This window comes from Platalea leucorodia (assembly GCF_965183815.1).
Source record: "Platalea leucorodia genome assembly, chromosome: 14".
Lineage (NCBI taxonomy): Eukaryota > Metazoa > Chordata > Aves > Pelecaniformes > Threskiornithidae > Platalea > Platalea leucorodia.
In genome coordinates, this window is record NC_138836.1 from 1,083,791 (window position 1) to 1,103,378 (window position 19,588).

The following is a 19,588-nucleotide window of genomic DNA, read 5'->3' on the forward strand; positions in this document are numbered from 1 at the left end:
CCGCCGGGCGGGGGGCGGGCGGGGCAGCGCGCGCGCCGGGCGACGCTTTCGCTTCCGGGTCGCCGTCGGCCATTTTGTGGCGTTAAGTAGGCGCGCGCGGGCGGCGCCCCGCTCATTTCCTCGCAGCGGCGGGCGGGGGCGGCCGTTGCCGGCGCTTCCTCCCCGCTCCGGCCTTGGGCCGCCTCCCCCGGACCCTAGAGGTGGGTGCCCGCGCCTCCCTCTCCGCCGAGGACCCCGCGGCCTTCCCCTATGCCCTGTAGCTCTCCTCCTTTCTGGACTCTGCTGGGCCGCCGCTCCGGCGCTCCCCCTCCGGCGTGAGGCGCTTCCCCCTCAGGGCCGCGCCGCCTCCTGACTCGCTCCCTCTCCCTCGGGTTTCTTCTCCTCAGCCGCCGCCGCCCCCCGGGGGCTGTTGCCCGCCATGAGCTACGGGCGCCCTCCGCCGGACGTGGAGGGCATGACGTCCCTCAAGGTGGACAACCTGACCTACCGCACCTCCCCGGACACGCTCCGGAGGGTCTTCGAGAAGTACGGCCGCGTGGGCGACGTCTACATCCCTCGGGACCGCTACACCAAGGAGAGCCGCGGCTTCGCCTTCGTCCGCTTCCACGACAAACGCGACGCCGAGGACGCGATGGACGCCATGGACGGGGCCGTGCTGGATGGCCGCGAGCTGCGCGTGCAGATGGCCCGCTACGGCCGCCCCCCCGACTCGCACCACAGCCGCCGCGGCCCGCCGCCCCGCCGCTACGGGAGCAGCGGCTACGGCCGCCGCAGCCGCAGGTGAGCGCCCGGAGGGGTGCGGGGGGCCCGCGGCGTTTCAGGGGTAGGGCAGGGAGACGGGGCTCAGGCGGGGACCGCTGCGTTTCGCTTCCTTTTCCGAGCGAGCTCGGCGGCGGGGTCGGGGGGGGAGTGGGGCTCCGGTAGCGAAGGCAGGCGGAGCCCCCTCGGAGCGGCAGGCTGTCGCCCCGCGGTAGTTTTAGCCCCCGGCCACTCGCTCTGAACAATGGCGCCCTCTTCACCCTCGTTTTCTTGCCCACGTGGGTCCCGTTCCGCCTTCCCTGTCCCAAAGCAGTCGCTGAGGGCTGTTGCGCCGCCCGCGTTCAACTCTTAACGCTCTTTTTTTTCTCCCCTCCTGGTGTGTTTTAGCCCTCGAAGACGCCGTCGCAGCCGATCTAGAAGCAGGAGCCGCTCTAGATCCCGCAGTCGGTCCCGCTACAGTCGCTCCAAATCGCGGTCTCGCACACGCTCTCGGTCTCGCTCCACCTCGAAGTCCAGGTCTGCCAGGAGATCCAAGTCAAAGTCCTCGTCTGTCTCCAGATCCCGGTCCAGGTCAAGATCCCGGTCCAGATCTAGAAGCCCTCCCCCCGCTTCAAAGAGGGAATCCAACTCTAGATCCAGGTCTAAGAGCCCTCCCAAGTCTCCGGAAGAAGAAGGAGCTGTGTCCTCCTAGGAGCATGGTAATGTACCTCGGGATCAGCACATGGTGCATGTTACTTTATTGTAGCACTTAGGTGGGGTGTTGGGTAGTTCTTAGAGTGTTAATAGCCTGAACCAAGTGAATCCTAACGGGGCACATTAATAGCTTTTTTTTTTTCTTTAGCAGTGCTTTTTGGTTATTGGTTTAGGGAAATTAATACCGAAGGGCTTTCTACAGAAAATTTTTTTTACAGAGAAAATGTTTTATTGAGAGATTAATGGCTTGGTTTTAATAAAATATTGTATGAGACGCAACCTATGATGCAAATGACTATTTCTTACTGTATTTATCCAACATCTGCATTTTCCCCTTTAAAGCTGCGGTCTCCTGTTTGCTAAAAGAATATTGGCCAGTATTGCAGATTTTAACTGATTTGGCTGATCCTCCAGGGACCAGTTTCTGTGGGCGTGTGTTGGAGCAGGTTTGTCTTTAAATGTTAAAGATACACTATCCTTTTATAATGGAAGATCGGTTCAGTGGCCGTTGTACTGACTGGAGGTAATAACTGTTCTAGAAAAGTGGCAAATTCCTTGCAATGAGAAAACCATGGAAACTAGTTTTTCCTCAAGTCGACATCTTGAAGAGGCATCTAAGGATACACCGGGTGGGGAAAGGATAGTGTGTCTTTAACCCTTCAAACTGTTTGGTCCTATTTTTAAAAGGAAAGGGCCTAAGGTAGCTCTGAAGTTAGATAACTGTAGCAAAATTAGTCACACTTTCTGTTTTGAATGCTAATTAGAGTTTAGTTAAGTCTTTATGAAGAAGTACTAGTTTTATAACTTTTATATAACTTTTAATAACTTATTGTTGAGCGGGCTGAATTGAAGTTAATGGTGGCTCGATGTACAGCCTGATGCTTATTCTTCTTTGTAACTAAATACTTGGACAGAACCTTACATTTGGCCTCTGAAGTAAAGCAACACATGGGGGGAGGTGGAACACTATGGAAATTCCTAAAACTTAATTAAATTAGGCAAAGCCAGTTGACACACAACTAGAAGTATACCTGAAGTCATCCACACACCCAGAGGAGGCAAGGTAGAAACCTGGCTGAACTTCTCTTTCTTCAAACCTAGATGCATCAGATAAATGAGAGTCTACATAAAGGACGCCTTTGGGGGGAAAAGATCGCTTGAGTCTTCAGTCCCTTGGAGAGACCCCTGGCACGAGCAACCAGCTGTCGAAAAGGTTATTTTGTAACATTTTGTCTAACTTTTTACTTGTTTAAGTTGCGCCTCAAGTGGCAGATTTTACATTTTATGTGCCATTTTGTTGCTGTTATTCAAATTTCTTGTAATTTAGTGAAGTGAACGACTACCGATTTCATTATTGGCTTGGATATTTGAGGTAAAACTTCATTTTTGTTTATATAGTGCTGACTTTTATTTGAAATTAAACTGATGGTAACTTGCTGCCTCCAGTTTCATACTGAGGAAACATGCAGCCATTATATGCTGAGTAGCTAACTCTGTCAAAAAGTATTCTCAATTTTGTCTTCATTCCTTAAATAAAATTCTGCAAAACTTCAATTTGAAACTTACTGTAAATGTTTTTGGTTTTTTTTTTTTTACTTTGAATTTAAATAGTATCTTCAAATTCAAATTGGTAGAAATCTTTTCAGGTGACAGTTGATATTTGAAAGGATTGTTTTATCAGACTCAATTCTAATCTCTTCTCTTATGTATTTTTGTGCACTAGGCGCAGTTGTGTAGCAGTTGAGTAATGCTGGTTAGCTGTTAAGGTGGCGTGTTGCAGTGCAGAGTGCTTGGCTGTTTCCTGTTTTCTCCTGATTGCTCCTGTGTAACGATGCCTTGTCGTGCAGAAACAAATGGCTGTCCCGTTAATTAAAATGCCTGACAACTGCACTTCCAGTCACCCGGGCCTTGCGTAAAAATAATGGAGCATACAGTGAGCACATCTAGCTGATGATATACACACCTTATTTTTTCCAGAATGGTAAAACTTACCAACCTACATATATGAACTTACATATGAGAAATGTAATGTTAAGAAAAGAAATGGTTCATTCCTTTGTAAGTACTGATTGGTGTATCTTTTGCTTAAGACATTCTGTACTATACCCACTGTCTCTGTAGTTAATATTAAACATTTTTCTGTGTTAACTTTTCTCAACTCAATGTCTGAGTCAGCTTATTTTTAGCTTGAAAAGATTTCTGCAACTATACTGTCAATGTTTAACTTCTATATAGTAACTGAATGCATTTTACCGCTTAGAAATTTTATCCACTGGGGTTGCTTTTAAATTACTACGGGCAAACTGAACTAGTGTTGTGACTAACCCAGATGTTGTATGGCAAGCGTCGCGCGCGGGGCTGTAACAGCGGCAGGCGGGTCCGTTGGACATCGTTACGGAAGATACACCCTGAGCAGTACTAACTGCGCTTGCTGTGTGCTTGCCCTGACTCAACAGGCTGCTGCTTGATGGTAGCTGATCTTAACAGCGGTGATTTTTTTTCTCTTGATTTGGATACCAAATGAATTGTAATTTCAACCATCACCTGTCAAGGGTTATTGTAATGCCTTGTTAACTTTATGCATGTATGTTACATGGGAATGGAAACATCCGAATACTTGCAATCTGGCTTGATTGAGGATTAAAAGTACTTTTCTACGAGCCTGAGGAGTTTGTATGTTCCAGGGCTGCCTGGCTAGCGGCACTCTACGCAGATTCCCTTAAAAACAAAGGGGCTGGCTTTTGTATGTGAACCTTTGGGGAGGAGTTTCAGTCCTGGGAAACAGATCTTACGGGGATACTTTTTGTCTTGAAAGAGCGCAGTTAACTTCTCTTCATAGCTGAAGTTGTGAACTTAAGTTGGATCTTGTGGATTGTCAGGTGGTTAAGCTGTGGCGTGGTGTGCATAATGGAACCGAGTCTGTGAACGATGACACGGTCTTTGGGGAGGAGCACAAATTTCTCAGAAGCCATAGCGAAATGATTGAACAGTTTTATTTTTACAATGCATGTTGTAAGAATCACTGTTAAGGGGATGTGCTTCCCAAAAAATACGCATGAGGCTTGCTGTAAGCAGGACTGTTTTCTGCAGATCCGTGCTACAGCAAGCAGTTAAGTATCAGCTTGTATTGGAACCAACAAGCAGAATAAACTTAAGTACCATCTGATCTTGCTAGTGAGATGATCATCATTTCGATTGTGTGTCTTCCTGGTAGAGAGGAGCTGGCCAGGCGCTCCTGGTCTGCGCCGAACGTCTGTAAGGGAACGCGGACGGTCTTCAGCTTCCACTTGCAGAGCAGAGCTTCGATTGACCAGTCGGCACTGAGGGGAGGAAATACCAGCGTGAAAACGTAACGCACGTTTGTAACGCCTGCAGCAGCTGTAGGAGACCGTCGCCAAGCTTAAGTACGGCCGTTCACAAAACGGGTTCATAACAGTTTGCTGGTCGACAGTACATTTGTGGTTCTTGGATTATTTCCTGGTTTGGCTGCTCCTGCCCGATGCCCCCAGGCTTCACTTGGCTACCGCCAGCCTGGCTCACGCTCTGACGAGTAGTCAGCGCGGCCGTGCCTCTGAGGAGGTCACGCTCTTTCATGAGCTAAGACAGGGAGGTGGGAGTTAAGACTTGAGTCTTAAATATGCAAGAGAGTTTACCTTCGGACTTGATAGGTAGTCCAGAATTGAGCATGTGGATTCTTTTCCAGCAAGAAGTAAACTGTAGTTAGAAGATCTTCAAAGTCTGTGTAGTTTGGGGAGATGGAGCAGTCTTGGTTAGTCTGCAGACTCTAGGTAGTCTCCGGTTAGACTCTGAACTACTCTAGATAGTCTCTGGTTAGTCGCTGGACTCCAGGACATGTGCCTGGTTGTATAAAGTGGCAATTAAAAATCAATACAGGCTAACTGCATCGGTATGAGAGACGCGAGAAGCCTGGCCTGGAGCGGTCAGTTAATCGCTCCATTTTCTGTTCACCCGGGGGTGTTTACGATCGCTCGGCGCCAGAGCTGCCCGAGAACCGCAGGCCGGTTCGTGCGCTCGCCCTGCGGGCTGCCCCCGGCCTGGCAGCGCTCCCAGCGCTGCTCGGGCGCGAAGCCCTCGCGGTTTGCCCCAGGCCCGAGCCCCCGGGAGCATTAACGTACCTTTGGGGTCAAAAAAGACGTCCGATCCTAAAATAATGTCTAGGGGAGCCAGAGCGAGCAGCGCGGGAGCCAGGCGCCCCCAGGTCAGCCCCAGGACCGGGAGGCGGGGCAGGCCGTTCGCCAGGCAGCTCCGCCGGCAGCTCCGCAGGCAGCGGGGCAGCTCCTCGCCGTCGGACAGGACCACCTCGGCTCCGCACTTGGCGGCCACCAGCCCGGGGAGGCTCACGCCTGCGCCGACCTGAAACCGCAGCCCGCTGACGGAGGCAGAAGGGGGGCACGGAGGCGGAGGGGGCGCGGGGGCCGCCGGCCGTTACCTCCAGCACCCGCTTGCCGGGCAGGCTGCTGCGGTGCACCCACAGGTACTGGGCCAGGACCACGGCGCAGGGCCAGACGTGCGTGCCGTGCTGCGAGTCCGGCGCCTGAAACACAGCGGGGCGCGGCGCTGGGAGAGGGAGCCCGGCCCCGGCCCCGGCCCCCGCCCCCGCCCCGGTACCGGTACCTCGGGGATGCGCAGCGCCAGCGCCGCCGGCCCCTCCGCGAAGCGGTACCGCCGCGCGCCGCCCCGCCGCGGCTCGGCCATGGCCAATGGCGGGCGGCCACGTGTCGCGCCGCGCCGCGCGGACCAATCGGCGCCTTCTCCGGCGGTGGCGTCACGCGGAGCGCCGCCGCGGGCGCTGATGGCGGCGGGCGGCCCGTCCCGAGCCTCGCCGTTACACCGGGCCGCCCGCCCGCGCCGCCCCCCCCGGCGGGGCCGGACGGGCTCGCCCCCGCGGGCCGCTGCCGCGAGGGGCACCGCGCGGTCCCGCACGGGCCGGGCGACGCGCGGCCGGCTCGCCGCTGCCAGCGGAGCGGCGGGCACGGGGCGCGGGCCCGCCGGCGGGAGGGGAGAGGCGGCGGGGGGCTCCCGGTGCGGCCTCGCCGGCGAGCGGGCGCGGGGTCTCGCGGCCAAGGGCGCCCGGCGCCCGCAGCGCCCTCCTCCCCAAGATGGCGGCCGTGCCGCGCCGCTGCCCCGCCCCGGCCAATCGGCGCCCGAGGGCGGGCGAGGCGTGGCGGAAGACGGCGTCGCGGCGAGCCAATGGGGGGGCGGCGTGGGCGGGGCCGCGGCGGCGGCGGCGGCAAGGGGGTGAAATTTCTCGAAGGTGCGGCCGGGCCGGGGCCGGGCGCGGAGCGGGGCCGGGGGCGCGGCGGCGGCGGGGGCCCCCAGCGCCGCCGTTAGCACCGCCGCCATGAATCACAAGAGCAAGAAGCGGATCCGTGAGGCGAAGCGCAGCGCCCGGCCCGAGCTGAAGGATTCGCTGGACTGGACCCGCCACAACTACTGCGAGACCTTCCCCCTCAGCCCCGCCGCCTGCAAGGTGCGGCCCGGCCCCGCCGCGGGGAGCGGGGGGCCTGCGGGGAGCGGGGGGGACACGGAGGGGCCCTGGGGAGGCCTGAGGGGAGCCGGGCGCTGGGGGAGGCCTGCTGCGAGCGGGGGCAGGGCCCGTTCCGGAGGCCGGGGCCGGCTCGGAGCTGGCGGGGTCCCGGGGGTGCCGGGGCGGGGGGGGGGGGGTCAAGCAGCGGCCGCGGTTTTTCCTCCCTCCACGTGGCGGGGGGTGCGGGGAGGTCGGGGCGGGGCCCCCTCCCTGCCGCAGCGCCCGCCCGGTGCCCCGGGGCCGGGGCCGCAGCGGGGATGTGCCGGCCGAGAGGGCAGGGGCGGCCTCTCCGCCCGGGAAGCGGTGCCAAACGGCTCCCGCCTGCGGCGCCCCTGATGGGCGCACGGAGCGGGGCCGGGCTGCGGCCTCGGGGAGCTGAAGATAACGCGTGGGCAGCTGGGTACCCCCGTGGTGCGTGGAACAAAGTGCGCGGCTGCGGCTCCTCCACAGCGACTGGGACAGCGCGGTTCCAGGGCGCTAGTCTGCCCTGATGCCTGCCCTGATGCCTGCCCTGATGCCTGCCCTGATGCCTGCCCTGATGCCTGCCCTGATGCCTGCCCCGTGTTCCTCTCTTGGCTTCGCAGGATAACGTGGAGAGGGCGGATGCGCTCCAGTTAACAGTGGAGGAATTTGTTGAGCGTTATGAAAAACCGTACAAGCCTGTAGTCCTGCTGAATGCTCAGGTGGGCTGGTCTGCCCAGGAGAAGTGGACTCTGGAACGACTCAAACGCAAATATAGGAACCAGAAGTTCAAATGCGGGGAGGACAATGACGGTTATTCTGTGAAGATGAAGATGAAATACTACATCGAGTATATGGAAACCACGCGTGATGACAGCCCGCTCTATATCTTTGACAGCAGTTATGGAGAGCATCCCAAGCGCAGGAAACTCCTGGAGGACTACAAAGTACCCAAATTCTTCACTGATGATCTGTTTCAGTATGCAGGGGAGAAACGAAGGCCACCTTACAGGTACAGTACAGTGACAGCAAGATAAAAGTAGGTATTTTCCATCTCATTAGCTATTCCTAAACAGGTATGATTGTCTTGTATAAAACAAAGAGAGAGCTTTACGTCTGCTATTTTGAAATGCGCATACATCCGTAACCCAGAGGGAGGGAAGGGCAGATTTGCGTATCGCAGTTGTGGTCCTGCCACCAGTGTTACTACAAGTTTATGGGTTTCTTCTTTTTTTTTTTTTTTTTTTTTTAAGTCAGTTTACCTCACTTCTTAGATTTAAAAAAAATACATAGTTACTGAAAGTTACAAAAATTAATTTCTTGCTATGTGTGCCTTCTGGCTTTCAAATTTTAAGTATCTCAGGACAAGCTCATGGGTTTTGCACCGGTGGCTTATGTACATAGTGGGATTTTGTTTAATTATGAGTCAGTCCTTTTCAGGTAAAGATCCTAAACCAGATTAGTATGAAGTGTGCAGGCGAGTTCTTAGCTCTCCTTTGGGTGATTTTGAGAGAGAACAGTATTTCACATCTATGTAGTCTTTTCAACTCTTTGTTTGCATCTGATTGAAAAGGGATTGAAATGACACTTCATTCCTGAAATCAGATGCAACAACCTTGTGCTTGGGCTGTTAGATACAAAAGGGATTTCCAGCTATGTTAATATAACGCTTCATAGCAGTATGAGCATAAGCTGAGTGCTCCTGAGTAATTAAAGTCTTTACAGCCACATTATAATTGTCAGAGAATGCCTTGCCCTTTGAGTGACACGAGGCTGTGATGTGGGTCTTCTATCGTTTCGGGTTTTTTTAGTAAAGTAGAACAAGGAATGAATAATGGTACTCTTCTCTTCGCAGTCTTTCACGTGTCTATAGTCCAGTTGTGCTTTTGCAGGAGTGAGGTGTGAGACTAATTCCATTTAAGATCACCGAAGTAGGTGTTTTTACGGTGTTGTAACAGACCCTTTTTATAAATCACTTCTAAGAGGAACATAAGAGGATCAAATGCAAAAACACACCAGGCGTAGTCTCTTAGAAATTGAATACACTTGCAGAGCTGGGAATCATTTATCCAAGTTATAGGTAAACTAGATAATCTGGCGGTGACTCACTTATATTGATATCTCTTTCTCCCACACCCTCCCCACCTACAGGCACGTGCTGGGCTCCTTGCTTGTGATCTTGGTATTCACAATTCTTGTACTTTGTTCTGGAAAATGTGGGTTTGTTTCAGGCTGTTAGCATTTTTTGAGAGATGAGTGATGCAAGAAAGCACACTGATGCTTCCCGGGGTTAGGGGTTTCATCTCCGTACAGAAACAGATGAAGAGTATCCAGTAGTAGAGCATAATTGAGGATCCAACAGGAGGTGGTGCTTTCTAATCATATCGTCAGGACAGGCACTGCAGATTGACCTCTGGATTGAGAGGTGTGTGATAGCGTACAGATCTTAAAGTAAGAACTCGTGCTGTTTAGAGCATCTTTGTTGGAGTTGTTCCTCTTCAAAATAAACGCAGGAATTTTTAGAAGCCAATTACTGAAGCAGCTATTTTAGTTGGGGGGGGGGCCTGGTTTTTTTGCTTTTAAATTGAAGTTACAGGTTGCGAATTTTTTAACAGTAAATTTGATGTCTTGTGGCAAACTGGATTATGTTCATTGTAAGTTAAATGCCTGGAGGAAGATGCTGGTAAACGATAGTGTTGCTAAATAAGGATTTTAAAATCTTCTGCCTGTGTAGATTCAGGTTATAGGCAGAAAAATGGTATTGAACAGTGCGTCTGTCTGTGTACCAGACAGATCTTCATGTGTTTAATTTCTTCTGACTTCTTAGTAAATGCTTTGACTGTTCTGCTTGTGGTTCAATTAGCTTTCCAAGGCTAATATGAATCTAAAGAGTGAATTGACAATAGAAGTGACAAACACCGGCCTATTTACCTTTTTATGGCTCCTTTGTGAAGTAGGAAGAGCGCAGCCTGATAACCAAACTTACAGTCCTACCGTTGGTGCTAGCAAGTGATACTTGGAAAGCAGCTTAATGTAGACCTGCATTGGAAAGGGGAGATGGAGAGCTTGCTGACTTCTGTATTTTCTGAACCTTTGAACTCCTCTTGCTGGGTATCGCCTGCCTGTCGCCACGCCTGCCGCCATGCGATAGAGGGGTCTTGTTGGTGCTTTGGTTTCTGCCCCCTCTGCTGCCCAATAAACAATTATTGCCATTTTTTTTTCCTCTTGATGCCTGATATTAAGTCACCTCACTTACGCTGCTTTATCTGGTATGGTAGAGCTTACTGTTCTATTACAGGGGAAATGAGCAATTGAAGGTGCTGTTGCTGTGAAACGTGTGTAGCAGATAAAGTTCTCCATAGGGAGAAATAAACCTTGCAAATGGGGAATGAGAATATACGCACCAAATCCTGAATGGTCACTGGAGAATAAGCTCCAACTAGTTAAATGTTAGAATGAAAAGCCTGTTGTAAATGAACAGAAGGCATAGAGGGAGGCCAGGGTTGCGTAACTTTGCTCTGTTCCTTACTTACATCGGCTTTTGTTTGTTCCTCATTGTTCTGCAGTTCTGGATCCGTTTGAGTAGCGAATTTTAGAAAAACATAGGATTAGGAGAATCGCCCTGCATAGTAAAAATCCTAATGCAGGCTGTTACGACTTAATCACATTCATAAACCTTGAAATAAGTATATATTTTATTGAAGAACTGTTTATATTCCATAGCTGTATTTTTTTTTAAAAAGCTGGCTTCCCTTTCTTGTCCCAGAGTCATTCCTGTCCCAATTCATGTTGGTTTTTAGGTTAAACCCATGTAATGTCTTTTGCTATAGCATGAGCCAAACAGTCTCAAGAGGATAAATTAAGGAACTGTAACTACCTTGATTTCTAACTGTATGTGAAATTAGCAGCTGTGATTTTCTGTCTAATATGTAGAACAGAGAAGGTAGCTACGTGCTTGCTCTGTGACTAAAGGATTTTTTTCCTCCCATGCAGATGGTTTGTGATGGGCCCACCTCGTTCTGGAACAGGAATTCACATCGATCCCTTGGGAACTAGTGCGTGGAATGCCTTAGTCCAGGGACATAAGCGTTGGTGCCTGTTCCCTACCAGCACTCCCAGAGAGCTGATCAAAGTGACGCGAGAAGAGGGAGGGAACCAGCAGGATGAGGCCATCACTTGGTTCAATGTCATCTATCCTAGGACGCAGCTCCCCACCTGGCCCCCTGAATTCAAACCCCTGGAAATCTTACAGAAACCAGGCGAGACAGTCTTTGTGCCAGGTACGTACGAATCTCTCCAGTAAGGAATTTGGAGAGAGAAAAGCATATATTTAACGTTTGCGTGTAGTTGAGATGAAGAGAATATTTAAGCTTTCTTATATGGGCCATCTCTTGCAAAAGAAACTATTCTAAGCGGTTTCAAAAGGGATGTATATTGCAAGGCACTCTTTGAGACTATTCAGGTATTTTCTGAATGTCCCAAAACATATATGGCCTGTAGCGTTGGATCGCATGTGGTACAGATGGCAAAACAAATGGGACCTCAGTTGCAGCGTCACAGGAATGTGATCTGAACTAAATTGCAGTAAAAGGAAACCATCAAGGCATGAAATAATAGGGGTGTTTCAGTACTAGTGACTTCTTAGACAAAAATGTTTGAGTTTCTGTACGCTGTAGCAAATTCGTGTTGCAGCCTGGGCAGTCTGACTGCATATGGATTTTTCTTAGCTGTGGGAAAAGAACTACTTGAAGGCACTGGCACTTTCCACCCACCTCTCTGTGGTTATTTTTCATCTCGCATTTGAAATCAAAAGCTAAAGAAAGATCTGATAAGGACGCCATTCTCTTCGAGTGGCTGCACATGGTGTGCCCGTTATAACTGGGAGGTGAGGTGGCTAGCGCATAAAGCGGGTGAGTTCAGTGACAAATTCTGACCTCTAAATCTTGCCTCGTTTTTGTGCAGCGTGGCCCATAGCTTCTATCCACGTTGCTTGTCTCTAACATACAGCTGACTTCATGTTTGAAGAGTGCCTTGTGATTGTCTTGGCACTTATTAGTGACTCCTCAGTGTGCCTTCTGTTAAGATTTTGTAGCTGTCAGGTTCCATTAAACTGTTTCCTTAGTCTTTTTATGAGGTTGTAAGTGGGTTGTAAGAACACCACTGTCTATTTTTATCCTGTGTGGGGAAACAATTTTGCATCTATTTTTAAATGAAAGGTTAGTCTGTAGTCATAATAACCTTACTAAATCAGCATGGAAAGTGCTCTCCAGCTTAACAGAGAGGGTCTCTGTGCGGCCTGGGTTACAATGGCTCTTGCTATGAAATAGGTCATCAGTAGCCAGCGTGTTGCTGTCACGTCAGATCTTGAGTGCTGTTGGTGAGCTGGATAATTCGGTCAGAGCGTTGAGCAGCCTTCTGTAACAAGAATCTGTAAAGCGTTGGAGCGAATGCTGAAACAAGACTGAGGAAAGATGTCGTGGTGGCAAACTCACCTGGGTTTGGGAGATAAGGGCCAGCTTCCACCTGTGCTGTGGAAAAAGTGTTCGCGGCTGGTCTTGATCTTGCTTTCTGCTGTGTAGCCAGAAACGGTCATTGGTGCTGTATTTATAGGTGGCTGGTGGCACGTAGTGCTCAATCTTGACACAACTATTGCCATCACACAAAACTTTGCCAGCTGTACCAACTTCCCTGTGGTGTGGCACAAGACAGTAAGAGGGAGACCCAAATTGTCACGGAAATGGTACAGGTAAGAGATTTAGTAGCTTGCTTTTCATATTCTCTGTTTAAAACAAAACCCCAAAATACCCTGTTCATTTACATGCAGTGTTAGTGTTCAAAGGCTGACCCTAAAATTTCAACTGTGTTTAGGATCCTAAAGCAGGAACATCCTGACTTGGCAGCCTTGGCCGATTCAGTTGACCTGCAGGAATCTACTGGTATTGCTTCCGATAGTTCTAGCGATTCTTCCAGTTCCTCAAGCTCCAGCTCCTCAGACTCCGATTCAGAGGTAAGGCTTTTTACTACCAGTAGGTGATCCATATCCTGCAATTATATTGGTTTTTTCCATACCTGATCATGTGTCCTCATCCTAATATTCATGTCTTATGGAAGAAATTAATAGAAAGCGACTAAACCAATCCACACGGTGGGGGAGCCTGTGGTCTTAGCCCGTGCTGTTTTCTGAAGCCTCTCTTTGTATTGCTAAATTAATTTGGTTTATTTGATCTATCTTTAGATTTATATATAATCTGCCACTCATTTAGCTAAGCCATGCTTGTGTAAAATGGCTGCAAAATGAATGTTTTAAAAATGGGGAGGGGGAACAAGATCCATAACCGAGACTGTCAGTTATGACAGGGGACTTTTCTGGGCACCTGAGTGCTTCAGAAGGCACCGAGTGTGCGCTCGGAAAATTAGGTCCTTCTGGGAGCCAAAAGGAACACATCAATTGTCTTGCCCCAAGCCAGCTTAGTCAGTGATGAAATCTAAGAACATACCTGTTCCTGTCTTTTAAACACTTACTTTAAAATTTATTTCATGTGTCTAATCTAAAATAGCATGTTCTTTGAATATTGATTATTCAGGGTTGCTGAGGTAGCTCTTACGGTGAATTCCACAGTACAAACAGTTTACTAGGTTCCTCTGAACTCTGGTTTCATCTCTTCATGCTTCAGTGTGACTCTGGCTCTGAGACAGAGGGGATGATGCACCGGAGGAAAAAGAGGAGAACATGCAGCATGATGGGTAACGGTGATACAACTTCCCAGGACGACTGTGTGAGCAAAGAGCGCAGCTCCTCCAGGTGACCTGTGGCAACTGTTGTTTTTAAACAAGCAAAAGACAATGCAAGGCAGAGCTAAGATAGGGTGATCCATCAGGACAGAGGGATGGAGAGCAAAGGGTCCCTTACCGAATGTAAAGCAGTTGGCCAGAGGTGGTATCTTCCTCCATGAATTATTTTAATTGCTCCAAACTGAAAACTAAGATTCTTGATATCTTTTTAAAAATGAGGGTTTTTTACTTTATTTAATAAACAGTTTTATTACTTTTCCTAGTTGTCTCTTTTAATAGAGAAAGTTTGGGGGTTTTTTTGGGTTGTTTTTTTTTTAATGGGAGAGGTGGGATATTTTAACTGTGCTCTTCAGAGAGCACAAATGAGTAGCAAACAGTTAAAGATGAGGAATGATCAGCCAAGACTCGGGTTTCGATGCCTTCTTGTCCAAACGGAAAGCCTTCAAGTGGTTGTATGGTTTCTCTTATTGTTGCCTGGATTACTTCAATTTGGCCCACTGTTTTATCTGTTAAAGGCCAAATTTATCCCAAATCCCAAATGTCTGGGTTTACCTATTAAAAAAAAAGGGGGGGGGGGGGGAAAGAGCAAGTTTCTGATCAGTCTGGAGGGAGGGAACATTAATATTGCAGAACCAAGAACAGATATTGCTTAGGGTAAAGTTGCGGAGGAAGGAAGCTCTCTGGACTTGCTGGGTTAAAAACAGTGAAACTTCTCCAGCCTGTACAATTCTGTAGGGAGAATACGCATACAATTAGCCTGCATGCTGCGATCTTTTGTCCTGCTATGAGGAGAAATGCTATGGTTGTTGACAGGCAGTTGTACTTTTTTTGACAGGATTAGGGAGTCTTGTGGAGGCCGCAGCTACCCCTGAGAGATAACAACACCCACCTAGAGGCAGCTGCCGATCGAAGCTCCGTTAGCAGCCAGCCAGCTCTGTTCTACCCCCTTCTGCTTCTGTTTCTCACAGTCCTTAAGTTTTTGTCACTCTTCCTCGATCCAGACATCCGTCTTCATTATGTGCTGTCGAAGGTTGGCTCCGTAATAACTCCTAGGGGAACGCCCCGACTCCACGTTATTGTGCAATGCTTTGTCCCCTCCGCGCCCCAAGTGAGTGCACTAATAACCCACCTTTGGGTAAGGACATGCCGAGTATTTAATGGTTCACGTAACTGGCAAGGAAGACGACGGTCAGTTTTTAAAGAACTCTTTTTAAAACCAGCAGGTAAATGTAAAAACCTGCCGTGCTTTGACACTGTCATATGTTTACATGTTGTCCTGTACACTTGAGGAAAGGAACACCAGCCCTTTTGGCCGATCTGAACGTCCGGCGGATCTCGCACCAGAATTTCAGGAAGGGAAGGTGGTATGAACGCTCCAAACACTGAAGCAACTTCAGCGGAGGTGACCACCGACCTGAAGCATCTTTCGTGGTCTTAATCTACATGCGTACGTCTAAGGTGCAACACCTTAACCAGCAACAGTCCATTTACTTTTGCTCTGTGTCTGTCATGATGACTGGTAACAAAGATGCACTAGCACCTTGTGATAGGAAGCTCGGTGGAGCAGGAGAACCGGGGAGTTTCTTGCACAGCAAAAACCGTGGGGAAAAAGTTGGCATTTGCCAGTAATGACGATCTTTTAGGTGCAGGCGTGATGTTCATCACTAGGCAACGACTGACAAAGGCTGACTCTGATATTGTAACAACAGTTGCTGGGCTTTAAATACCCAGCAGCGACAGGGCCATGGGCTCGTTCAGACCAGTGCAGTTCACGTACCGAAATGGCTTTTCTTTCAGGTGATGGGTTCAGGCGTTTCCGGAACTTGTGGTGCCAATTTTAAAGGACTGGGAGGGGGACATATTGTTGTTTTATGCTTTTTAAAAATGCAATGTGTTGCTTAAGTCTGTGTAGATGCGTTTGTATTATGCCGGGTAAAGCTCTCATCCCCAAGGGATCTGTTGGAGCTGCTGGTTTTTTTTAGCAGGGGCTTGTGCTGGTGGCGTCAGCGAAGAGGTCTGGCTGGCTGAAGGTGCGCTGCAAGGAAATGATCCTTCTCTGTCTGAACGGCACAGCCAGAAGCTAGCTGGGGTGGGCTGCGTCCTTGGGTGCTCTCCTGAGGCCTGGGAGGTGGGTATGAGATCTCGCTTCAGCCGCTCTTCTTTGGGAGAGGAAACTTGAAAGCAGAAGTGGGGTGTGTGTAGTAAACACGCAATAATGCCCAGGCACTGGTAGCGGAATTAAAAAGCAGATCGGCAGCCTTAACTGTGACTTCCTTATACATGTTGGCTTTGGTGGAACCCAGAACGTCGCTTGTCTGGGTTTTCTGATCTTTTTTTTAACCTTGTCTCTTCCTATTCAAACACTCTCTCCCTTCTTGGAGACCGGGCAATATCCTGTTGTACAAGGGAATCCTAAATACGTTTGTCAGGATCTCTGTTTCTGAATCTTCTGTGCCAGTCACTTTGTGCAGGAGCAGCGTGGTGGCGGAAAAACGGAGAGAGGGAAGGTGTTTTGGTACGCTCTTCAGCTGTCCAGACTCCTGAATTTCCTGTGATAGCCAGGCGTAAGTGAGCACGCTTGCTCTGTAGACTGCTGCAGATTCTTCCACGAGATTACTTCATTTTAAAAAAAAAAAAACAACTTCTCAAACTCCTGGCATTTCTGGCCAAGGTTGCCTTTTTTCCTGCCCAGTGGAACAGCCTGGGAGCCTGCGCGATCTGTACGTCTCGGACAGAGCAGGCTGCAGCTGCTGCCTTTTGGAGGAATGCGGGGGCCTGAAGAGGCAGCGGCTCAGAAGTCTCGGCTCTGTCACCGTGCGAGGAGCCCTTGGAGGACTGTCCGCTGCCAGATCTGGTGGCTCGACCGTTAGGATGTCAGATGGCTTATGCTGGAGCTTGCAATCGCATTTGGCATGCACGGTTCAGTTTCGCAGTCTTAAAATCTTGGATGTGCGTGGAAGTCTGATGGCTGGGCCAGGAGAGCCGCGCCTCTACCCCCAGAAGCACAGCGGGAAGATCCGGAGCACAGCGCATTCTTCAGTGCCTGCGAATTCTTCCATGGTGTGAAATAAAACAACTTCAGATGGAAGCCTCTGTTCATTTGACATCCCTCGCAGAAAAGCGGTGTGTTTGAAATGGACTGCAGGCATCATGATACCAGCAACGCTACACCGACCTCTCCACAGGGCACTTTCTGATAGGAAACAAAGGTGTATCTGCTCCGGCTGCCTGGGAATCCGGACTCCTGGGAGCTCTGGTTCTTCCGCTTGCAGGCTCTTGCCTCAGCCGAATTGGTGAGCTTCTGTCTTTGTTTCAGCAGATGAGGAAAATACCTACCTCACAGGGGTGTTGTGAGGCTGAAACGCAATTACTGTGTAAGATGCTTTGAAGTCGTCCTCCCACAAAAAGTGTTCCAGACATCCTAAGCAACCTGAGGCTTCCTAACCTGGCGTTAGCTCTTTGTAGCAGGAAACATTGGGGATGCTGTTCGGCGCGCTCGGCCACCTGGTGTTGTGTGGCGGCCCTTCCAGAATTGCTGTGTGGTACAGAAATTGTAGCAGAACAAGGCTTTTTGTTTTCACCAGAGGCATTTCATGGCATTTCATGGCCTGCTGTAAACAGGAGGTCCTGCTAGATGGGGATTTTTTTTAAATAGGACTAGAATAAATTCTGTCTCATCAGGGGGTTGGCTTCACTGGCCTTACAGGAAGGGGGGGAGCGGGTGCTTCCCAGGCTCTCGTTCCAGGCCGGGCGAATGAGGAATAGAGTTAAAAACTGTGCTCCCCTCCCGCCTAGCTCCGTGCTTGCGGGAGGCTGACTGGGGAGAGTGGGTTTTGTGCTCTCGCTTCTCCAGGCTTGTGCTTCTTGGGCCATCCCAGTCTCTTATTCCGACCCCGCTGCTTCTGTGTACTGCGAGCCCCTGGCTGTGGCAGGCTGCACCCAGAGCCTGTGGGCCCCTCGCTTGCTCCAGCCCCAGAGCGGCACCGCTGCTCTGCCTCGGCCCCCGCCGGCGCTTTGCGGGCTGCCCCGCTCCCAGGGACGGGCCGAGAGCCGCGTGCTGCGCTCGGACTGCGGGCGTCCCGATTGTCCTGTGCGGATCGGCGGCGGCGTCCTGCCTGCTCTGGCCAAAGGTAGAGGGATTTGTGAGCGCTGGCTGCGCTTTTGAGTCTGGTAGCCAATACGGGCTTGTCTGCTCTGCCGGTTCAGGAGTCAACAAGTAACTGCCCCGTCAGGACGGCAGATGTGAACGCCAGGCGCGCCTGTTCCCTGCGTGAGTGCCGTGGGAGCCGGGGACGCCGAGGAAGCACTGGCACCTTCCTCCCCTTTCCAGCTCGCGTACGCTGGCTCCGGTTTGTCTTCTCAGTTACATTGAGCCTCCCCAAATGCTTAGAAGAAAGGCAGCAACCTCTTTCGTAATTAACCTCGTCCCGTTTCCTCCCTGAGCGCCCAGCCATCGCAGGGCGGGAAGCAAGAGCGTTGACTGGATCAAATCTGCCAGGCCTGTCTGGGCCGATGGTAACGGGGGGTTTTGGCGTCCCCCTGCCCGGGGGAAGGAAAGAGCGTGCGATTCGTTTGACAGTCACCGTCAGCTCCCACCCTGCCGCTGCTGTTCGCTGCTTTTATCGCCCCATCCAGCAGAGCTGGGATATTCTTAATTGTCTTGTTTGGATGATTGTGGTTTTGCTTTTTATTTTAAATAAAATCAATTATTTTGCATTATCCTGTTGGCTAGTCACTTTTTTTCATATCATGATCTGAAAAAAAACCCTACAGGTGTGCCCCTCTGCTTCCCAGAGCCCCGCAGTATGCTACATGGCGTTCGGGTAACGGCTGCGGGGCTGCTTTGGGGACTTGCTCTAGCTCTTTCTCACGTGTCCTCGGGGCGTCGGTGTGGCGGGGCGTTCGGGGAGCTGCTGGGGCTGCGGCGGCGGCGGGAGAAGGTTTGTGTCGGTAGCTGTGCTGCCGGGGTGCAGCGCCTGCTTTTTGCCCCTTCCCCGTCCTCCCCGGGCTGCGTTACGAGAAGCCTCGCGTCGCAGCTCCCGTGCCACCTCGCGCTGGTGAGAGGGGGTTTCGTCTCCCCGGTGCCGCCCGCTGCCTTCGGCTTAGCTTCTAGGTAAGTTTGGTTTGGAGAAGAGGAGGCTGAGGGGAGGCTGGAGCCGGGGGGGTCGGTCTCTTCTCCCCAGGAACAAGCGATGGGACGAGAGGGAACGGCCTCAAGCTGCGCCAGGGCAGGTTTGGGTTGGATATTGGGAAAAACTTCTTCCCCCAAAGGGCTGTCAGGCCCTGGCCCAGGCTGCCCAGGGCAGGGGCTGAGTCCCCATCCCTGGGGGGATTTAAAAGCCGGGGAGATGTGGTGCTGAGGGACATGGTTTAGTGGTGCCCTTGGCAGTGCTGGGTTAACGGCTGGACTCGGTGATCCCAAGGGCCTTTCTAACCTTAATGATTCCATGATTCTGTGGTACGGCGGGGTGCAGAGTGGCTGCAGGGGCCAGGCTCCAAGCGGAGCCGACCTCTCCCGGAGCTGGGGCTCGGGGAGAGCCGCCACCGAGGGCCCTCCCGTGCGGCTGAGCGGCCTCGGGGCAACGAGGGCTGGGGAGGGGGAAAAACTTGGGTATTGTGTTAGCGAGCTTTGTTGAAACCAGTAGCTGTAGGGAAATAAGCTGAAGCAGCCTGGAGGCTTTTGAAGTATTTATATGAACGTGTTGTAGAACGAAACACCCTGAAGAGTAAATGGTTTTGTGGAGACGACAAGCTTGCAGATTTCTGCACAAACCTGTGTCCTTTCCCAAACACTGATGTAAACACTCTTCATTACTGTCACCTATAAAGGCAATT

The 19,588-nt window shown here is 51.1% G+C and overlaps 3 protein-coding genes across 12 annotated transcripts; 2 read left to right on the forward strand and 1 right to left on the reverse strand.

The window, feature by feature from the left end:
* The first annotated feature begins 69 nt into the window (after positions 1 to 69).
* SRSF2 (serine and arginine rich splicing factor 2) lies at positions 70 to 3,610 on the forward strand. Of its 6 annotated transcripts, XR_014229760.1 has the most exons (4): positions 74 to 780; positions 1,147 to 1,898; positions 2,554 to 2,665; positions 3,176 to 3,610. XR_014229760.1 is itself a non-coding variant. In XM_082326982.1 (3 exons), the coding sequence occupies exons 2-3, from the start codon at positions 419 to 421 to the stop codon at positions 1,448 to 1,450; spliced, it is 666 nt and encodes a 221-aa protein (XP_082183108.1). In that variant the 5' UTR covers positions 70 to 200; positions 387 to 418; the 3' UTR covers positions 1,451 to 3,610. The 6 variants fall into 6 exon arrangements, 3 of the variants coding, with proteins under 3 accessions (XP_082183108.1, XP_082183107.1, XP_082183109.1); XM_082326982.1 differs by having other exon boundaries at positions 70 to 200; positions 387 to 780; positions 1,147 to 3,610; XR_014229758.1 differs by having other exon boundaries at positions 1,147 to 2,665.
* Positions 3,027 to 6,344, reverse strand: METTL23 (methyltransferase 23, arginine). Its single transcript, XM_082326980.1, has 5 exons — positions 6,088 to 6,344; positions 5,903 to 6,007; positions 5,589 to 5,826; positions 5,106 to 5,190; positions 3,027 to 4,772 (listed from the first exon to the last, which is right to left on the reverse strand). The coding sequence occupies exons 1-5, from the start codon at positions 6,166 to 6,168 to the stop codon at positions 4,604 to 4,606; spliced, it is 678 nt and encodes a 225-aa protein (XP_082183106.1). The 5' UTR covers positions 6,169 to 6,344; the 3' UTR covers positions 3,027 to 4,603.
* Positions 6,345 to 6,725: 381 nt separating this feature from the next.
* On the forward strand, positions 6,726 to 18,472 carry JMJD6 (jumonji domain containing 6, arginine demethylase and lysine hydroxylase). Of its 5 annotated transcripts, none has more exons than XR_014229716.1 (8): positions 6,726 to 6,943; positions 7,585 to 7,973; positions 10,955 to 11,241; positions 12,572 to 12,707; positions 12,830 to 12,968; positions 13,636 to 13,763; positions 14,589 to 15,881; positions 16,212 to 18,472. XR_014229716.1 is itself a non-coding variant. In XM_082326681.1 (7 exons), the coding sequence occupies exons 1-7, from the start codon at positions 6,815 to 6,817 to the stop codon at positions 14,623 to 14,625; spliced, it is 1,245 nt and encodes a 414-aa protein (XP_082182807.1). In that variant the 5' UTR covers positions 6,726 to 6,814; the 3' UTR covers positions 14,626 to 18,472. The 5 variants fall into 5 exon arrangements, 1 of the variants encoding a protein (XP_082182807.1); XR_014229717.1 differs by having other exon boundaries at positions 14,589 to 15,211; positions 15,736 to 18,472; XR_014229718.1 differs by having other exon boundaries at positions 14,589 to 15,211; positions 15,739 to 18,472.
* The last annotated feature ends 1,116 nt before the right edge of the window (positions 18,473 to 19,588 follow it).